Here is a 15,141-nt window from a genome sequence, read left to right as displayed (position 1 = left end):
ATGTAACGATTTCTGAAGGATCATGTGACACTGAAGACTGAAATTATGTTGGAAATTCAGGTTCTATGACAGGAATAAATTATTTCATATTTTAAGTGATTTTAGTATAACAAAAATAACAAATAAATGTTTAATCCTGTACATGCTAAACTCACATGTATGTTACAATTTAACAGTAAATGCACTGTTTTTAAGGGTGAATTTTCCTTCCCTTTAAATAAATTTAGGTTTGTTTTTGGATAGCAGACGGATACAAAGTTGTAAAAGTTTGTATCATTTTTCAAACCCTGTCATCTGATTGGTTTGTTCCTTCAGCGATGATTCTGTACCGCCGTCTGATTGGTCCACCAGTCCAGCGATGCGTCTCCCAGCCAATCGTTGCTCACTCTTTAGAGTTTCATTTCCTAAGAAAGTTGAATGAGGTGGAAAGATTGACTTCCGTGTTTTTGCCGTAGTTTCGGTGTCTTCTCCTTCATCATGGGAGCGTGTATGGCCTTGTGCTCGCTGGCGAGCTGCGTAAGTCTAAAATATCTATTTGACTCAAATCATTCTTGTCTCTTTATGTTGTCATATTTCACCTGGTAAAGGCAGCAGCGCATTTTTCCAAAAACCTTTACAACTCACTTGCTCATAGATGAGTTTTAGAGGTTGTTTCCTCGTTTTGTTTATTACGTAAATTAGTTTTGAGAAAACATAAATAAACGACTCAATGGCGCCATTTCTTTATGTTTCTGTGCGTTGTTTGCTCTCAGTAATGTCATACACAAAGTCTACTTATAAAACACTTTTTTATATGAGTTTCGCCACGAGCGGTTCACGCGCAATTCCTTTCCAAACCAGTGTTTGGTTCACCTGTGCTGTTTAATATAAATGTTCAGTATACAGGTCCAGGCTACTTTAATACATCACCAGTTTGTTCTCCCTGTAGTAAAGATATATGTGTGTATTTGCTCTCTATTGTATAAAGCGCAATAGAAATAAAGGTGACCTGACTTGATCTCTTCAGGCGTCCTGTCTGTGTGGCTCTGCACCCTGTCTTTTATCAGGATGTTGTCCTTCTACATACAACTCGACTGTGACCCGGCTGGCCTTCTCCTTCCTCCTGCTGCTGGGCACTATAGTGTCCATCATCATGATCCTGCCCGGCATGGAGACACAGCTGAAGAAGGTACACAGGCCATTGGTGCATGAGTCAACTCGGACCTGATCCCATCTTCTTGCTTTCCAGTGCTGCTTCTGACATAATAAAAAGATAGACCAGTGTCAGGCTGAGGTTTTAATTTGGATTAAAAAGTAAATATTTGCCCTCTGAAACTGAAATATGGGGACTTTTTAATCTGAGACCAAACATGGAAATAAACAAAATGAACAAATAAATGCATTTCTATACTTATCTTCTAAATATTGGCACTACTGGTCATACATTTGGAATAATTGAGAGATGTTTTTGAAATAAGTCTCTCATGTTTACCAAGGCTGGAGTTTATTTGATTGCAATACTGTAAAACCAGCAATGATGTAAAATACCGTTACACTGTAAAATGACATTTCTATGTGAATACATATTTTAAAATGTAGTTTATTCCTGTGATGCAAAGCTGCATTTTCAACAAGAATGCAGCAAATTGATCAAAAGTGTCAGTAAAGACATTAACTGTATGTATTATAAAAATACGTATATTTCAAATAAATGGTGTTCTCTTGAGCATTAAATGCTATTCATCAAAGAAAAAAAAATCTGAAGAAAACAAAAGTATCAAAAACAGTAAAACTGTTTTCAGCATAGATAATAATTCGAATGATTTCTGAAGATCATGTGACACAAATTCAGCTGTGCATCACAGAAATAAATTACATTTTAATATATATTAAAATATAAAACAGTTATTTATTTATTTATTAAAATATTTTTTTACATTGTAATAATTAATTACTAATGTTTTTACTGTATTTTGATAAAAAAAACGTCTCTAGTGAGCATAAGACACTTATTTCAAAAACAAAAAAAACAATTATTCAAATATTTTTTACAGTTAGTGTAAATAATTATTTCTGCACTATTTCTAGTTTATTTCAAATCGAATGAAAGTAGGGCTGTAGCTATCTAATAATTTAGTAATCGAGTATTCTACCAAAAATTCCATCGATTAATCAAGTAATCGGATAAAATGTGTTTTTGCTTAATTAAAGTTCAATATTAATTATGCAAGAGAAAATAAGACTCCTGGGTCTCTTAATATGAACAACTAAGTTTCCTTTTTTAGAAAAAAAATATTTTTATTTTTTAAATGCATAGAATGCAATGCATACATCAAAAATAAACATTTAATTATTACCCATAGTTTCTCTGTCTGTACTTGTACTGTGAACAATGACAAGAAAGTTAACAGATGAATTGAGTGCATTTAAGTGCCATTCAGTTGGGGTTTTAAATAAAGCATTTTCTGAGATGCACATTAAACACATAAACATTAACTTAATTTATCTTTTAATTATTGAAAATTAAGCAAACTTAACTTTTTGGTAAACAAAGGGAATTTACTATTAAAAATAAAACATGGAAGAAATGTTTTGTGATTAAACCTTAAAAAAAAAAATAATGTTTGAATTTTTTTTTTTTTTTTAGTAGTAGGCTATGTACATTCTGCTGAACAATAGTAATACATCTCTGGCAAATACGTGTTTTTAAACTAAACCGGACTTTTATTTTGACGGGTTGATGTACCTTTACAGTTCTGTGTAAGTGATGTGACATTAGTTTTACTCAAATCAAATGCTGAAGTGACTATCAGAGCAGTTCTGGAGATGTTGTTCATGTCCTACGATTCCTGCCGGCCCGAGACTCGAACTCACAACCCTTTGATTGCGAGTCCAACTCACTAACCATTAGGCCACAACTTCCCACCATTCACTTCTGCTCCATTCAGTAACAGAGACACGCAGAACATGCAGGATTCATATTTAAATAGACTGTTAAATAGAATATTTGCAGATATTAGTCCATATCGTGATTTGATGTAAGTGCAATGACCTATTTTTGATTAATTCATTCAAAATTTGGCAAATTCCGTGCCATTCCGCGTTAAACTGTAAATTCCGTTTTTATGACTGGATTCCGCGATTCCCTCCACGTTTTATGCATCACGGAAATCATAGGGCCCTAGTTGTGGTATGCCAGCTCTATCTTGCAATGGACACACGCCACGACGTTCTCTTTACGTTTGCACGTGCCCTCAAGTTGTGGGGAAGTCGTGGCCTAATGGTTAGAGAGTTGGACTCCCAATCGAAAGGTTGTGGGTTCGAGTCCTGGGCCGGCAGGAATTGTGGGTGGGGGGAGTGCATGTACAGTTCTCTCTCCACCTTCAATACCATGACTTAGGTGCCCTTGAGCAAGGCATCGAACCCCCAACTGCTCCCCGGGTGCCGCAGCATAAATGGCTGCCCACTGCTCCGGGTGTGTGCTCACAGTGTGTGTGTGTGTGTGTGTTCACTGCTCTGTGTGTGTGCACTTCGGATGGGTTAAATGCAGAGCACAAATTCCGAGTATGGGTCACCATATCATTACAGATATGAATGTCACTTCACTTTCACTTTTTTCAAAACACTGCGGACTCCTTGCAGAATGTGATTTCGGACGCAGCTTATTTATCGGTTTATACATTTGTTCTCACATATACAATTATATCTCACATATAATTTTTACTAAATGTTTATGTGCTTGAACATATAAACAGCCACAATATGTTGTCGAGATGTAAAGGGAGATTGAACTGTTACATTTGTAAAGCTGCAGCCTCTTTCTTGTTTTGAATGTATCAACAGATCCCTGGTTTTTGTGAAGGAGGCTCTTCTATACCTGGATTTGAAGGGAAGGTGAACTGTGAGATCATTGTTGGCTATAAGTCAGTCTACAGGATGTGCTTCGCCATGGCCTGTTTCTTCTTCCTCTTCTCCATCATCATGATCCGTGTGAGAAGCAGCAAGGATCCTCGAGCCGCGATTCAAAACGGGTATAGTTTGACTATTCTCTGTTCCAGCTGTAATGATGGACAGGGTGTCCTCAGAAAATGTTTGTACCAGTGCTGCCCTCTGTTGATGAAACCGTTTGCTTGTTAAATATGGAGAACTCCTTTTTGCACAATAGTTATACTTTGTCCTTGGAAGTCTTTCGTAATCATCGTGCCAATGTGACTGTGTATGCTGTTTTTCAGTTTCTGGTTCTTCAAGTTCTTGATTCTGGTCGGTCTCACAGTGGGAGCTTTCTTCATTCCAGATGGGGCTTTCAACACAGGTACATCAGCTGATCAATACAAACAAAGGTTCAAAAGCCGTCACTGGGTTGGTTTCTTCTCACCTTCTCAAAAGGCACACTAAAAAGTCTATATTGGTACCTCAAGGGTACAAATTGGTTCCTAAAGTGTACATATTAGTATCTAAAAGGTATAAAAGTGTACCTTTTGAAAAGATACCAACCCAGTATTTTTTTTCTGAGAGTCTAGGTTGTTTTTCAGTGCTCTGTAGTTCCCAGGAGGAATAAAGGTTTCCCGTGTAAAACCAGATGGGAATGCAAGCAATCAACATTATTTGTAGGCCCTGTTTACTCCTTTTAACCATGTGACCACATTTGTAGATTAAACACTAATGCATCCTGATGCGTCACAGGCAACAGTGAATGGCCACCTGCTTATCTGACGTTGCACTTTTCTGGTTGTGTGGATGTTTAAAATGTTGATAATCCCAAACGTACACCAGGATTCCCACTGTCACTGAATACCACATTTCAGAGAGTATTAAAATGGCCAGTCTGAGTCTGGTAATTAAAAAAGCTTAAAAACAATGTTAAAAAGTCATGCTGTATTTGTAGTCAATTTAATCTTTTTCTAGTTATGCTCAGCTTAAAAATATTTCCTTGACTAGACATGGCTCTTTGTGAGGGCAGACTTTATGAAATGAGAAATCTCTTCCAGATTTCAGGAACAGCTGGTGAAGTCAAGCCAGTTCATTGGTCAGGAATGGATGTCTATCTTAGTCTACATTTTGTCCCTTGCAGTGTGGTACTACTTCGGCGTAGTTGGGTCCTTCATCTTCATCCTGATCCAGCTCATTCTTCTGGTGGATTTTGCTCACAACTGGAACCAGAAGTGGGTGGAGAAGGCAGAGAATGGGAACAGTAAATGCTGGTATGCAGGTATGTTCAGCAAGATTGTTTCTGTGTTACCAAGCTTTTGGACTGATAAAGATGAGAGCTGAAAGCAGGTGTCATGGTAAAGTCACTGGTATTATAAGCTGTCTTTGTCATTTTAATGTAACATTCTCTTCTAACCAGCTGCAGTTTTGACGAGCAGTGGACCCTCTTTACAGGCTGTCACTTCCACTGTTATTATCATTATAAATCTTCCACAGTTTTATATATTCCCAATTTGAATTATTTTGGTGGTATCACTTTAGACTAGGGACCAATTCTTACTATGAGTTAGTTCTGGGGTCGGCACACAGAGGGATAATCACTGGCACACGAGCAGTCGGGGAACGAGAAGCAGTGGTTAACTAGAAAAACAGAAAATGGCACTTCATGCATAAAAGGTTGCTGACCACTGAACTAGTTGCTCATTAACATGTATATAACTAGCATATTGACTGTTTATCAGTATTTACAAAGCACAAAACATCTACCTTACTATCAATAACCAGCAATTAGGAGTTTGTTGAGGGGAAAGTCTTAGTTAATAGTGAACATGTGTTGCTTAAATTAAAGTGTTATCTATTAAGTATATTACGAATAAATCCTAATGTGTCAGTGGGATTGATGTATATCGACCTGAGAATCATTTTCATGTTAGTCTTTTCTGTCAGCTGTTCTGAATCATAACTAGCAATGCCAGATTTGAAAATGAATCACTCCTTTGTTTTAAAAGGGTTTGCATAAAGTTCTGAAATTGTTTGATTAATTTGGACAGTTTGAGTAATTAGTTTTATCCCTTTTCTTACACCTCTATAGTAAAGGGATACTTTAGAGGCACTGGATAAGGTGAATATTTACCTACAAATCATTGTAGGAAACAAATTTAGCAAATTTTGCATTTGTCAGAAATAAAGCAGTTTTTGAACAGGTAAAGACAATTAATATCCAAAACAGTGTTTAATAAAAGAGTATCGAAATATGATAGTACTCTCTTTGTTTTGCCTGTGCCTCAGTGCTGGTGAAAATCTAGAAACACCCTTGCTCTCAATATTTTTTTTCCACTTTTGTAAAGTCAGAAACCCAAGGCATTTTGTTTTTTGATTTTAGAGCAAATGGGAATGAATGAAAAAAAAAAATACATTCGTTAGTTATAGATGTTTACCCAACTGTGAAGAGATTCCTGTAAAGTTGAAAAGGGTCCATGAGGGATGTTTTGTTGGTCACTTGGTTTATTTTTTTATTCAAACTCATCATAACGGTATATAACACATCAGCTGATTGGCTACAATTCTATTTCTTTGCACAGTTTTTTCCACTTGAATATTGACAGATGTGTGTTTTCTCCACAGCCCTTTTCTCATTCACACTGGTGCACTATATCTGCGCCTTTGCTGCTGTGGTTTTGTTCTATATATTCTACACACAGCCGGACGACTGCGCCGAGCACAAAGCCTTCATCAGCCTCAACCTCATCTTCTGCATCATTGTGTCTGTGGTGTCTATTCTTCCAAAAGTGCAGGTCATTCCCACACTCATTTGCTCCAATTGTTTTCTTGCTTTTCTCACTGAATGGATTAAAACAAGATAAAACAGACAAGTCTGTCTGAATGTGAACATTCATGTCATCCTGCACACATCAAATAAGCTGAAAGAATGATTTCCATTGTTGGTAAATGTGTTGCAGGAAGCTCAGCCGAGCTCTGGCCTGCTCCAGGCATCTCTCATCTCTCTCTACACTATGTATCTCACATGGTCTGCCATGAGCAACAACCCCAGTGAGTCTCACATGTCCATATGACATCAACTTCTTTAATCCTTTTATTTGTACCTCTTGAGCTTTCTGATTTGATTTTAATAGTTGAGAATTAATTTCATATGTTGACCCTCATCTCTGAAAGAGACATCACTGTCAGGTAAAAGTGTGCTTATATGGGCTATAAAAGTTAAGAATGTTATGTTAAGGGGATTAACACACAGTGCAGTCATGGTTAAAAAGACAAAACAGTTTAGGTGTGATAAGTTTTTGTTTAAACGTTTATAACTAGAACAACGATGGTGGTAGATTTGTGAGTTAAATGAAGTGACATTTAAAAATGTTTGGCATCTGTCCAATAGGGTGGGACAGGGCCATTATCATTTCTATTCAGATTAGGGTTAGGGTTAGCAGTATAGAGTGGACAGGAAGCAATGTGGGATTTTTTTTTTAAAACACAGTTTCTGCAATCTTGTTAACTTCAAAACCTCACCCTTCAAAGGTATGTCAACAAACTTGAATGTGCACAATGATTTACAATCAAAGAGATAAAGTGTCTAGGAGGCCATCACAAAAACAAGTGACATGTCTCACAACACCTATTTCAGTGAAATTTTAATGAACATTTCCATTCAAAAGTGTTTCTTTCGGAAAAAAAAGTATCTTGCTTAACAAAGCTGCATTTAATTGTTCAAAATACAGAAAAACAGTAATAATGTGAAATATTACGAATTAAAAGAAATGTATTTTGTCGTAATATATTGTAAAATGAAATTTATTTGATCAAAAAAGAATTTTCAGCTTCGTTACTAATCTTCAGAAATTAGAGCGTTCACACTACATTGTCAAGCATTCGCAGTGGGAACTCCTCCCCTTCACTGAAATCATTGAACATCTTAACTCAGGTATACCAAATTAGCATATCTGGCCAAAATAAATAAGTGGCTGCACTGGATACAGGGCAGACACAACAACAGTAACAAGGTTCACAGACCTGCACAGTGTCAACACCTATACGCTGTAACAAACTTTGTCCCAAATTGCAAATAGCTATAAACAATAAAATAAGTGAGGTAAGTGACTCACCGAAAGCACTAGAGACGCCAGGGACAGCTCATCCAACTTATGACTTAAAACCTGGCAAAGGAATTATATCCCGTATAGATGTGCCTTTAGACCGTGCCCATGAAGAGGCAGTAGCCCTCGTCGTAATGGGCTCTGATGTTGAGAGGGCATTCCTGTTCCTGGGCAAACGACACTCTGAGCCTCTGAATCACATGAGGTCGATGGCTCGGAAAACCTGTGCCTTAAAGGGTTGTAGAAAGAGTTGTAGGCATATAGCCCAGTCTCGGCCGGAGAGTAACACTGCAGTCCCCAGGCCCAAGTGAAGTCATCGTCCACCAAGAGCACGTGCAAATCTCTTTATGCTATGTCTTTGTTATGTGCTTAGCCGAGGCAAGGGCAAGAAGCAGTGCAGTTTTGAAGGAAAGAGATCCCTCATAGCAATGGATGCCAAGGGCTCAAACGGGGGTAGAGAGAAAGCTTTCAGAACCAGTGCTAGGTCCCACAGTGGCACTGCCGGTGGACATGAGGGATGCAATCTCCTTGCCCCCCTGAGAAATCTGAACTCCAGCATGTTCCTCCCAATCCCATCCCAGAAGACATAACGCATGGAGAGGACCAGGATTCGGCTTGGAGAGACCCTCTTTGGAAGGTCCTGGAGAAATGGATGACTAGGAAGCACCCCATGAGATTTTGCATCCAGAGGAGGAACACTTCCCTGAAGAGTACTATGAAATGCCTAGAGAGAGAAGACCATCAGTGGCTCACAGGGAGCACCCAGAGTCCACACATCCAGATGAAAACTGGGAAGAAGAACCACAAGAATACTGGGAGGAAGAAGATCCATACTGGACAGAGAGAAGACCTCCCATGCATGCTAGACCTCCTTTTCCTCCAGGTGGCCCCAGAAAACCCCCTTTTCTTCCTCGATTTATGCTTCATGGTCCAAGGTGCCCCTCCTCCTGGTCCCCCACATGGACCTCCTCACATGGGACCACGTGGGATAATGGGACCACGGTTCAGATGTGGTCTAGGCCCATGGGGACCACCACTACCACCCTGCCATGACATGATGGAGGGAGACATGAGACCACCAGCACCTCATGAAATCTTAGCAAGGGAACCAGCTGGTCCTCTTGGATATGAAGAAGAAATGGACAGAGAACCTGGATGAGCTCATCTTCGTGGGAGAGGGCTGAGATGTCCTCCAACTGTAAATCAAAATGAAGCAATAGCGGCCACATAAACCTTTAACATTGACGGCAGACTCCTGTTATCTAGCCTGTGCTGCAAAAAATGTAGAACGTCCGACACGGGACAGACAGGAGGCTTAGCCTCTCTGGGACCCCTGAAGTAGCTGTACATGAAGGCTCCATAGCTCTGGGCTGGGGTGCCATATTAAGCCATTCACTTGAGACAGCAGGTCCCGCCTGAGGGGGATTTGCCAAGGGGAGCCACCAGCATTTCCCTGAGGTCGGAAACCATGGTTGATTTGGCCAGTTCAGGGCAATGGGGATCACCAACGCTTTCTCTTCCCTAATTTTGCATAGTTGTAGCAAAATCTTCACCAGAGGAAACGCATCAAGTCTGGCTCTTGGCCAACGTGACGTCAGGGCTTCTCCCATCAGCAGGGAGTGAGAGAGCTAAAAGAACAGCAGGCAGTGTGTGTTCTCGCTCATCACAAACAGACCCACCCTCCCGAAATTTCTCATGTAAACACCTTGTATTGTTATGAAAAAGGCAGAATTTCATGAAAATCAATTACAAATCATATACTGTCGTAATTGCGTGTTTATTAGCTTCTTGGTTCATCCATGTAGATGTTTTTCTGGAAGTGTAACACATGTTAGTCATCGGAGACAGGGCGAGAAATGAACACACAATGTGGCGCAGGGTGGGAAGGCTCTCATAAGCAAAAAAATACTGGCGAAAGGGGCCCAAGGCAATTGTTTCTCTCACCTCATTATATGCTGCATGCAGGCTTGTCAGTTTTTGCACGTGATTTGCATAATTAGTGACAATTGGCCAGTTTATCGTACTGTCGTTATCCTATTAGGTTTCAGGATTTCGGAGAAGAGGAGTTCCTATTGCAATTGCTTCACAATGTAGTGTGAACGCTCGAAAGGGAACAGTTGTGCAGCTTCATATTTGTGTTGAAACTCTGATTTTTATTGTTGTTGTTAAAGGTCCCGTTTTTCGCGCTTTTTTGAAGCTTTGATTGTGTTTACAGTGTGCAATATAACGTGTTCATGTTTCACATGTAAAAAAAACCATTGTTTTTCACACAATTCACCTATCTGTATACCGCTGTTTCCACTGTCATAAAAACGGGCTGATGACTTCCTTGTTCTATAAAGTCCCTCCTTCAGAAATACATAACGAGTTCTGATTGGGCCAGCGGTTCATGTGTTGTGATTCGACAGCAGCTGAGCGCAGGCTGCCCTCCTGGAAATGCGATTGGAGTAGTTTTGAGAAGCAAGTGGGCAGGAGCATGTGCTGGAGAAGTACTTATAATCACAGGAGCGTTTTTACTGACGAGATGCTCATGAAAATCGCATTTGATTTTTTGCACAGCCCTAACATCTAGTTAACAAAGCTAAACAGCGTTGCCCTTTGTGTAATAAGTTACAGAAACTGTAAAACGCACCAACTTTAATAATAAAATACACTTACCGGTCGTGGTCCATAAACAAAGCCTTCTTCAGACAAAGAGGGAACTGCTCCATCTTTCAAGAATAATCTTTGTGCGAATCCGGCATTAAACTGATTGACATTGAGGAAGTTGTCCTCAGCAAGCTGTCCTCAGCAAAATTTGCTGCACATAGTTTTACATGTGGATTATAATTTTCGGGAACCGAGTTAAACATAAATTGTAAACATTGATATCTAAGTACAGTGTCCCTGGGAAGCCCAAACAAAGATGATTGGACTCAGATATTAAAATAACAGCGTTTCGACGACATGGCGACAAACACAAACGCAGCTCTTCCTCTTGTCCATCGGAGCACAACAAGACCACGCCCCTTTTTGTGAATTCATGTGGGTGGAGGTTAGTCAAAAAAATGGTTCTAGTGACGTCATTACTGCAGGAACTAGAGGGATGTAGTCCAAACGGGTCGTTCGATGTAGGTGAATTCTGTTAAATAAAATATCTCGCTTGGCATTGAACTTTGAGCTTTAGAATTTTACAGATATTATTTATACTCTAACAACAACATTACACAATAACTAAAGTTTAAAACATGGGATCACGAAGAACGGGACCTTTTAAAAAAACAGCATTTATTTGAAACATCTTTTGTATCATTAAAATATGTCCTTCTAGTCATTTTGATCAATTTAATGCATCCTCAATGATTAAATAAATGAAAAGTTATAGACCCCAAACCCTTTTTAACATAAGTTAGATCATTGCCTGATAGTGTCTTAATAATTTGTAAGCAATGAATAGTTGTCCAAAACTACATTTTGTTACCAAAACTGAGAAATCACATGCTTGATATAGTTACACCAAAACAAGGGAACTCCCGGAAAGACATGGGAAAAATTCCAGATGCAGCTTGTTTGTTTACATAATTGAACTCTGGGGAAAAAAGACACACAAACACATGGAGCTGCTTGAATAAAAAAAAAAAAAAAAACCTCAGCAACCTCCAGGCCAAATGTAATAGGATATAATGAAATGAAATTTAAAGGAGACTTTTTGCTGTGGAGCGCAGTATGGAAATTCTGTGCAACAATCCCATTAATTGCCACTGCTTAACTCACAGCCAATGTCTAACAGGTAGCATGTGTAAAATTAATAACACAGTCAACTATCTATTATAGAGTGTCCCACTGTATGCCATTTTATGCTCATAATAACCTGTTTCATATATGATGCATAGATCGTAAGTGTAACCCGAGTCTGTTGAGTCTGGTCAGCGGGGGGCCGACAGCAGTCACTCCCACCAGCGCTCCGGGCATCCAGACTCAGTGGTGGGACGCCCAGAGCATCGTGGGACTGGTCATCTTCCTCCTCTGCACGCTGTATGCCAGGTGAGCTGGTTACCATCATCCTTGCCACTGCCAGCAGCAGGCGAAGAAATGTGTAATAACGAAAGCTATAATTTACATGTTTGTGTCTAGCATCCGCTCCTCAAACAACAGTCAGGTGAATAAGCTGATGCAGACAGAGGAAGTTGAAGGGCTGGCGTCCAGCGAGGGCGTCTCTGAGGAGGGCGTGAGGCGCGCTGTGGATAACGAAGAGGATGGTGTCACATACAGCTACTCCTTCTTCCATTTCTCCCTCTTCCTGGCCTCCCTCTACATCATGATGACCCTGACCAACTGGTACCAGTGAGTGTCTAACAGAGCATCCTAGTTTTCCAGCAGCAGCCATCAGCTGTTCCACTCTTTATACTGCTGTGGAGTTTTTGAGAGTTCTGTATATGTGTTCATTTGTTATATGTTTCCTTCTCAGACCCGAAACAGACTACGCAGCCATGAAAACCAGCATGCCATCTGTGTGGGTGAAGATTTGCTCGAGTTGGCTGGGACTGCTGCTGTACCTCTGGACCCTGGTGGCTCCGTTAATCCTGAGCAACCGAGACTTCAGCTAAACACTCAGAAGATTCAAAAAGTGGCCTTATACCAAACCATGTGTAGAGATCACTTATTCAGTACATTACAGAAGTTATTGTTAATCTTAAAGATGTTCGGAGCCCTTGAGCTATGCACACCTTCATGACACTTTTCATACACTTATTAATGTTACATAATCATAAACTGTTAACCTCAAATCTACCCACAGTACACCTCAGAAAGCCTGTCTTAGGTGATTATTAATGGTTAATGTTGCATAAATGGGACACTTGATCTGGAATTCTTTGAATTTTTATGTATACTCTAATTCACATATATACACTGTTTAACTTCCATTTCTTTTGTATTTGTCTCGAGTCCAGTTTTGTTACAAATTGCACTACATTTGATCAAATCAAAGTTGAATGTTCAGTGGATTGCTAGATTTCCTCATACGTATCCAGATGCTCATTTTGAGAAAGATGCGTTTATATAGAGCTGTATCCATTTAGTTTTGAAGCATTGATTTATGAGCTTTAAGATGACACTCCTCCTGACCAAAGTTTTTTTGTACTATTTAGATCTGATGATCTTTTGTATTTGTTCTTTTTATTAATTCTTGTAAAACTGATTATTAAAAATTGTACACAAGAGGTTATGGGTCTTTAACCTTGTCGCTGTCGTCTCTGGCTTGCTTAGTTGGGAACACTTAATTAACAGCGATTTTGTTGACTTGATTGCACAGATACTGTTTAAACTGAACTGAGCTGGATGAAGACATCATTGAATTCAATGATGAACTGCCTTTTTGCTTCGACACACTATTTTCCTAATTAATGCTGTTCATTTGCTTTGTTACAATCTATATTGTTAAAAGCGCTGTAAAAATAAAGGTGACTTGACCTGACTTAATCTATACAGGAAGGTGTTAAAGAGATTTCTACACTGTTTATGCTACAGATATACATGATACTTCAAATCATGAAGAGAACTTTGCAATTAATTTTCTAACTTGCGATTGACTTGCAATTTTCATCTAGCAAATTATTTAAGAAAAAATGGTTTCAACTAAAGGAGAGATCCAGATATCTAGAGACCAGAATATCATGTAGACTTGAAGGTGGGCTCTTTTTATTTCCATAGGCTACATATCTTTTTGACATTTTCTCTGCTTCATAAAAAATCATAGTTGCATAAATTTTCTTTGAATTTCACATGTAAAATTGTAATTTAGAATTTTTCTACCATAAAGCAATGAAAGAAAAAAAAAACAGTTACGTTGTTTTATGGTGTCCTTGCGATAGTGTAATTCTAAATTTGAGTACTGAGTAATATTAATAACTTGTACTTACTACAGGGTTAGGATCAGGTTTTGCATTGTAATTATGCATTATTTTACTCTTACTAGTACTTTAGTAAGTATATATAACGTGTAAAAAGCACATTGTAAAATAAAGTGTCACTTCAATGGTATTTTCAAATGATTTTACCCAACACTGCCTGTGAGAACCGAGTTGATTTGTCATTTCTATATTTGATTATTGATATTTGAAGTGCACAAGTAACAGCCATTTGCCAGTTAGAAAATCTGCAATATAATCACCACAATTATCAGAACACCAACCGACTACATACAACACTAAAACAAATAAATATAATAATAATACATTTATTTTATACAAAAATAAAGGTAGCACTTTATTTTACAGTCCTGTTCCCCATGTACATACTATGTACTTATTATAGTAATTACAATAACTATGTAATAACTAGGTACTAACCCTGAACCTACCCCTAAACCAAACCCTACCCCATGTAGTTACCTTGTATTACCAGAACTTTCTTAGATAAATACACTGTAAGTACACTATAAGTACATGCAAGTACACGTACTGTAAAATAAAGTGCAACCAAAATAAATTATAAAAAATAAAATATATAAAGTAAAAAATAAATTAAAGTAAAGTAAATTAAAGTAAAAAATATATTACTAGATTACAGTAGCTAATTACTTTATAACTACCCAACATTACACGTTTGCTAGAAAGCTAAGGATGTGTAAATGTGTATGTTTCTGTTTAAATTGTAATTATAACAACAATCTAAAACAACCCTCGTTCTGGAGTGACAACGGGAGACTGTGATCTCTTTGATCCCAAACAGGAATACTTGGCAGGTCAAATTCCTGAAGCACATCTATGTATATGCTGACTGCAACTGAGTTAACTGTTCATTCTGCAGTCATTGTTATGTATGTTTGTGTGTGTTATGTGACAGAGTTACTTGTGTTTTTTTATTTTTTATTATTACAGTTTTTGAAATTTTTGTTGAATATATATAGTACAGACCAAAAGTTTGGACACACCTTCTCATTCAAAGAGTTTTCTTTATTTTCATGACTATGAAAATTGTAGATTCACACTGAAGACGTCAAAACTATGAATTAACACATGTGGAATTATAAATGGAATTATATACATAACAAAAAAGTTTGAAACAACTGAAAATATGTCATATTCTAGTTTCTTCAAAGTAGCCACCTTTTGCTTTGATTACTGCTTTGCACACTCTTGGCATTCTC

At 38.3% G+C, this 15,141-nt stretch overlaps 1 protein-coding gene across 1 annotated transcript; it reads left to right on the top strand.

Moving 5' to 3' along the window:
• Nucleotides 1-397: 397 nt before the first annotated feature.
• serinc2 (serine incorporator 2) lies at nucleotides 398-12,777 on the top strand. The gene is made up of 10 exons (XM_059510057.1): nucleotides 398-516; nucleotides 1,007-1,168; nucleotides 3,823-4,010; nucleotides 4,212-4,291; nucleotides 5,051-5,188; nucleotides 6,532-6,701; nucleotides 6,867-6,957; nucleotides 11,885-12,035; nucleotides 12,126-12,335; nucleotides 12,460-12,777. Exons 1-10 carry the CDS (start codon nucleotides 478-480, stop codon nucleotides 12,596-12,598), a joined length of 1,368 nt encoding a protein of 455 aa, XP_059366040.1. The 5' UTR covers nucleotides 398-477; the 3' UTR covers nucleotides 12,599-12,777.
• The last annotated feature ends 2,364 nt before the right edge of the window (nucleotides 12,778-15,141 follow it).

The sequence above is a fragment of the Carassius carassius genome, chromosome 25, assembly GCF_963082965.1.
Source record: "Carassius carassius chromosome 25, fCarCar2.1, whole genome shotgun sequence".
Taxonomy (NCBI): Eukaryota; Metazoa; Chordata; class Actinopteri; order Cypriniformes; family Cyprinidae; genus Carassius; species Carassius carassius.
Note: the sequence above shows the minus strand (reverse complement) of the source record. Positions and strands in the feature narration are given on the sequence as shown.